The following is a 5,788-nucleotide window of genomic DNA, read 5'->3' on the forward strand; positions in this document are numbered from 1 at the left end:
TAAAATGTTAACTCTACACTACTGTTACATAAGTAGAATCTTAAGGTAACAAACATCTGTGCTCATAAAAAAAACCTGTCATGACACAACTGTTTGGTCCCCACACACGAGTTTGTGCAGCCACAGCACCCTCTGAACTCTCTCTGTGCACCTCTGGACCATCTATTACTCACCCTTGCACTAGAAGACATTCACTCCCACAGCGGACGCACCGTAGGGCCCCAGATCTTAACCTCTTTCTTATATATGCTCGTTTGTGCTGCATGCCACGCTCCTGTTCATGTTGTTTATGTGGTACGTGCTGACAGGACATTAGAGGTTTGACACTTAACCCACAGTTTGACTGAACTATGAGCTCCTGCCTGGTGCAAACCAAATTCTCTTTCCAAAAAAAATCTGTTTTGAATGTCTTCCAGAGCAGGAAGGGAAGGCTAGGTCTAATTTGGAGGTTCAGGAGACAAATAGTGGTGACGTTACTGACATTAATTAGTATGGGAGGCCAGGATCTGGAACATTCTTAAAGCTTTCAATGGTTTGCTCCAGAGAGAAGTGTGGAGAACAGGTTTGGAGAAAAGCAATGAGGTTCGGTCACACGGCACTATAAGTAATGATGCTAGTTTTTCATGAGGTAAAAAACCTAACGATACTCTAAATATGACTCCTGGGCCTTTTTCTTTTTCTCCTTCTGTCTCCTACTGTCTGTTCAGGAGCCGTAATTACCCTCAACAGCTGCTGGAAAACTTGGAAGATAATTTAGAAAAAAGAAATCCTCTGTTCTGACACAGTACCTCAGCACACAGTGCAACAGGACCTCATTTTAAAGTCACTCTCCACACTTTCTGCTCTTGTAAACAAATTGCTTCTGAAAGTGCTATGTGGAGGATTTTGGCATCATGTGCAACATTAAGGAAGGAAAATGAGAGTGTGAGAGGAAAATGGGAGTGACATCAACTTTTCATTGAGTGATTTCAAAGTGGAGGATGGAAACTTTTGCATGATGTACATGCAAAGTGAAAAAAAACAACAAAAAATTTAATTTGAAACATGAAAAACTTTTTAAAACACAGATGGCCAAAATAGAACTCATAATCACTGCTGTAAAATGCCATTTGTTGGCTTCTAACCCTTGTAAACAACACATGGAGCTGGTAGTACCACAAAGATCCATCACTACTTTCAGTTTAGCTCTGAGTCAAGCGCCCCCATCTGTCCTCACGCACGGGCATCCAGATTGATATTTTCATAACCCGGTTATGATGAGGTAATAGGCTATAAAGGAAGGCCTCCACCAACAGCTGCAGTAAAGATGACATTGGCTTCAGACCTCGGGATCTAAATAGACTACACTCTTCTGCTCACACCTCGGCCCTGCATCCATTTTATTTATTCAGGAACCCCAAAACAGCGACATAATAAAAATTGTGTTTGTGTTTAAAGGATTTCTAAGGATAGATATCTGTAATTTTTCATCAGTATTTTGGGTGCACCAAAGATGTACTCTAATAACTATAAAACATGCTGGTGATTCAAATCTAAAAATGTGAAATATCAAAAGCGGACAGTTTAAAAAGAAACAAAGAGGATGTGGTGGCTTCAAAAATGTGTTTTTACTTCCTCCTTCGTAATTCTTTCCAGAAAGACCCTTCATGGAAAACACTAGTGATGACAGAAAGATTAAATACTTTGCCTTCTACGAAAAGTTATTAGACTTGCAGATTACTTTGAACTGAAAAAAACAGCCTAACAATGAATGAAACCTTAATTGAATTTGACAAACAGCTTAATGACACAGCTAAGACGCTGAGATAATAAATAACGAGAACACGCAGGAAGTCCTGCTTTAGTCTCGAGTCATACATCTAAATACACATTACTCTCTGCAGCCGTTACAATCAGCCATCATGCATAAAATAAACACAGTTCACCCTCTTTATTTTAAGAAGAAAATGGAAACAATTACGTTGAAGTTTGGTGGCCAGAGTTTCTGCCAACATCTGTGTGTTGTCGCAGCTGTCCACATGAAACATGATGAGCACGTTTGTGTGTTTATGTGAGTGTGGAGGAGGAGGAGGAGGAGGAAGAGGGGTGATACCAGGCATCAGGTCTTTTACTGCCACAGATAACACTCTTCTTCTACCAGTTGGCTATCAATGTCCACATTAATAAACTGTTATCTTCTTATTCCAGTTGGGACATTGGGGTGTGTAGTTTAAAAGACTAACTCTAGACTAACTGCATGACTATTTGGTAAAGTTGAGTGTATATGTTCTTAAATGAAGGTTCGCCAAGCTCCCAGAGTTACTGTTGTTTTGTCTGTTTTTCTATTCCCACATGCAACTCTTTACAATGATAACTGGGGAAGATTTACCACTAAAAATATATAGTTAGAATGTAAAAATAAAAATATTTAGCTGTGAACTGTTGTTATTTCTGGCTGAGATCATAATAATAGTAGAGACAAGAATCTCAGAACCCGTCGGCTTAGCTCAGATTGTTAACTTCTGCAGATCCTAAAAACAGGAAGACAAAACTGCTAACATTACCCTGCTCACAGCTAATGACACACCGTTTAATGCACTTATTTCACTTTTATATTCTTAATATTTCATATATATGTTATATATATTTGAAAATTTAAAAAGATTTAAAATAAACAAGGTGATCCCTTCAAACTGTTTAAAAGCCACTACTCTTACTGTGCAATAAAGCACACACCACATTAACATGTGAAGGAAGCATGAGCCTAGTTATATTTGTGGACAATCACCGTTTGAGTGATTGTTTTACCAACAGGTGTCCTGGGAGAGGTAAACTCTGTTAAACTCTAAAGACTGTAGAATTCATTGTAGATCATAGGTTTCAGAAATATTGATTTACAATAGATTTGCTCCTTTTGTGTACTTGATGCAAATGGTTTTCTGTTGGGAGTTTGACTGATTGCATAAAAATTCTTACTTTAAGTGTCAATCTATATATAAAGATCTCTGGATCACTGTGGTGTGTTTGTTTTGCTTTGCCTGTCCTCTCAGTGTGTAACTGGGGTGATTGTTGTGGGAGTGGGGGTCCTTGGGGTCAGTGGCGGCAGTCATCCCAGACCAGAAGGGAACAGGTGGCTATTCCTGTAACCAGGCCTTTCCCTAATATCAGCACTCAGAGTGAGCATGGTGTTAACACTTTTAAAGCTCCCCTGGGCAACTTAAGCCCCATGGCAGGCCTGTGTAAAAGCCTGTGGTGACAGGTCACCTTGGCAGAGGGTGGCACTGTCTGCCTGGGCGCTTCGCCAGGTCACTCAGGTCAAATCTGTGGACACACACGCAGCCTCAGCATCAGGATGCTGCTAGAGAGAGAGAGAGAGAGAGAGAGAGAGAGAGAGAGAGAGAGAGAGAGAGAGAGAGAGAGAGAGAGAGAGAGAGAGAGAGAGAGAGAGAGAGAGAGAGAGAGAGAGAGAGAGAGAGAGAGAGAGAGAGACACAGACAGACAGACAGACAGACAGACAGACAGACAGACAGACACACAGACACACAGACACACAGACACACACACACACACGGTGTGTCAACTCACATTTTACATGAAGGAATCCACTCTACTTTTTAGATAATTGTTAAAAACTGCAATGGAAATCGAATATAGTTTTAGATTCTTTACTTTGAGAAAGTTTTCATTTCTACGTCTGGGGTAAGAGCTACATGTCACACCCATTCAAGACAAGAACAGGTGGGATAAGTATATGAGTATGTAACACAGCCAATGCTACTAAATGTAAAGGAGTTGAGACACGGGCCGAATAAAAAAAAGCTCCACCATGTAAGTACAAAATAATATTTTAATTATTAGAAACAAAATTAGATGCACATTCAAAGAAGTAAAAATCAATAGATTCTAACATTTTACCTCAAGAAGAACTATAACATCACATTAACCAACATATTCATACTATTCAACACAAGTCAACAATTCAACATGTCAAACATTTTATCATGTTCTTCTAGTGCAAGAGTTTTCGGCATATGGAATTTCACTTCTTTCACATCAAAAGTTCTACAGGCAACCAAAACGTGTGATTTTTTTCTTGCCTCATTGAATAGAAATAATGACTTACCTTAACGTATAAAAGAGCAACAGGCAAAGTATCAACACTTTGGTTAATTTGCAGCCTGATAAAGACAATATGTCACGGTTTCAGTTGAACAAAAAGGTGAGGACCCAGATGCAGACTTAGATGCTTTGGTTTAATAAACAAAAGACAAAAAGGAAAATCAAAAACACAGCAAAAAAACTTACAAACAAAACGAGGAACAGGGTAATCCAAGGAACACTAGGAAATCAGGGGAGGCATGAAGATAATCCAGAGTAAGGGACATAGACAGGATGGACGACAAAGACTCACGCACGGTGGATGACAATGAACAGGCAACAAGACAGGGGAGCACAAAGACTAAATAAACTTAGGAGGTGAGGCTAATCAGACACAGGTGAGACAATCAAGGGGCAGGTGAAAACAATCAGGGCAGGGCACAGAATCAAACAGGCGGGAAAACACACAAAGGCAGGAAGTGGACCAATACGAGAGACAAGGTGACAAAGTAAAACAGGAAATGATCTAACCAAAGAGACACAAGTGAAATACTTAACTAAGAGTTCAGGGTACAAAGTTTAGCTAACAACCAGGGGCTGTTGAGGGGCAAAGTACAAGCAAATGCCTTCAGGAGGGCGGCCGGGGGGCCGACCAGGCGAGCGAAGCAGATCAGGAGGGCGGCCAGGGGGCCGACCAGGTGAGCGAAGCAGATCAGGAGGACGGCCTGGAGGCTGACCAGGGGAGCGAAGCAGATCAGGAGGACGGCCAGGGGGCCGACCAGGCAGGCAGAGCCTCTCCGGAGGACGGGCAGGGGGCCGAGCAGGCCGGCGGAGCCTCTCCGGAGGACGGGCAGGTGTCGGCCGGGCCGCCGACAGGGAACCAGGAGCAGGTGTCGGCCGGACCACCGACTGAGAACCAGGAGCAGGTGTCAGCCGGACCAACAACGGGGAACCAGATCCAAGTGCAGGTGTCAGCCGGACCGCCGACGGGGAACTTGGAGCAGGTGTCAGCCGGACCGCCGACGGGGAACTTGGAGCAGGTGTCAGCCGGACCGCCGACGGGGAACCAGGATGGGAATCTTCCAGGTGGGCCACAGGGGGTGTCGGCCGGAACGCTGACGGGGAACCAGGATGGGAATCTTCCAGGTGGGCCACAGGGGGTGTCGGCCGGAACGCTGACGGGGAACCAGGAGGGGAGTCCTCCTGCTGGACCAGAGGAGCCATCTTGATCCGGGGACTCATGACACAATATCAGCCAAATGTCCAGCTGAGAACTTTAACAATAGTTACAATAACTGTCAGCACCAGGACTGATTGTATTACTTTCCAAATGCTGTCCTAATATGAAGTTAAAATTGGATTTACTCAAAGTAATCATTCTACCAGGCACTAGCAGCACAAAACTAATACAGCGGTGCCTCAGATGTTAAATGTATAAGCCTCTGTCCGTCATTGAATGCCTGCAACAATTTATAAACTTGACCTTTGCAAGAAAAAGAATAATATAACAGTAAATGAATTAAGCTATTTTCATTGTGTGGCTATAACAGTGTAGATATTTTCATCTAATTAATCATCACCCCAGGGTGACAGATGTCCTTCCTCATAAGACTTGCATTAGATGAGACATCAAAGGAATCAGAGACTTATAAATACTGTTGCCTTTATCATTAATCCAGTAACCTTTGAGCTCAGCAGTTCTGTGTTGCTT

General features: G+C 42.7%; 1 protein-coding gene across 1 annotated transcript; it reads left to right on the forward strand.

Annotated features, from left to right (window-relative positions):
* The first annotated feature begins 4,371 nt into the window (after positions 1–4,371).
* LOC138606354 (acidic proline-rich protein HP43A-like) lies at positions 4,372–5,306 on the forward strand. The gene is made up of 2 exons (XM_069678817.1): positions 4,372–4,413; positions 4,710–5,306. Exons 1-2 carry the CDS (start codon positions 4,372–4,374, stop codon positions 5,304–5,306), a joined length of 639 nt encoding a protein of 212 aa, XP_069534918.1.
* The last annotated feature ends 482 nt before the right edge of the window (positions 5,307–5,788 follow it).

Source organism: Semicossyphus pulcher, unplaced genomic scaffold, assembly GCF_022749685.1.
Source record: "Semicossyphus pulcher isolate SPU_LCO1_2020_fin unplaced genomic scaffold, fSemPul1.0.p SCAF_3, whole genome shotgun sequence".
In the NCBI taxonomy this organism is placed as follows: domain Eukaryota; kingdom Metazoa; phylum Chordata; class Actinopteri; order Labriformes; family Labridae; genus Semicossyphus; species Semicossyphus pulcher.

Bases quoted from the DNA above. Each gene is read 5' to 3' on its own strand.
- LOC138606354 (XM_069678817.1), top strand. From the start codon at position 4,372: ATGGACGACAAAGACTCACGCACGGTGGATGACAATGAACAG. The intron at 4,414-4,709 runs GCAACAAGACAG...AAATGCCTTCAG, and splicing joins CGGTGGATGACAATGAACAG to GAGGGCGGCCGGGGGGCCGA.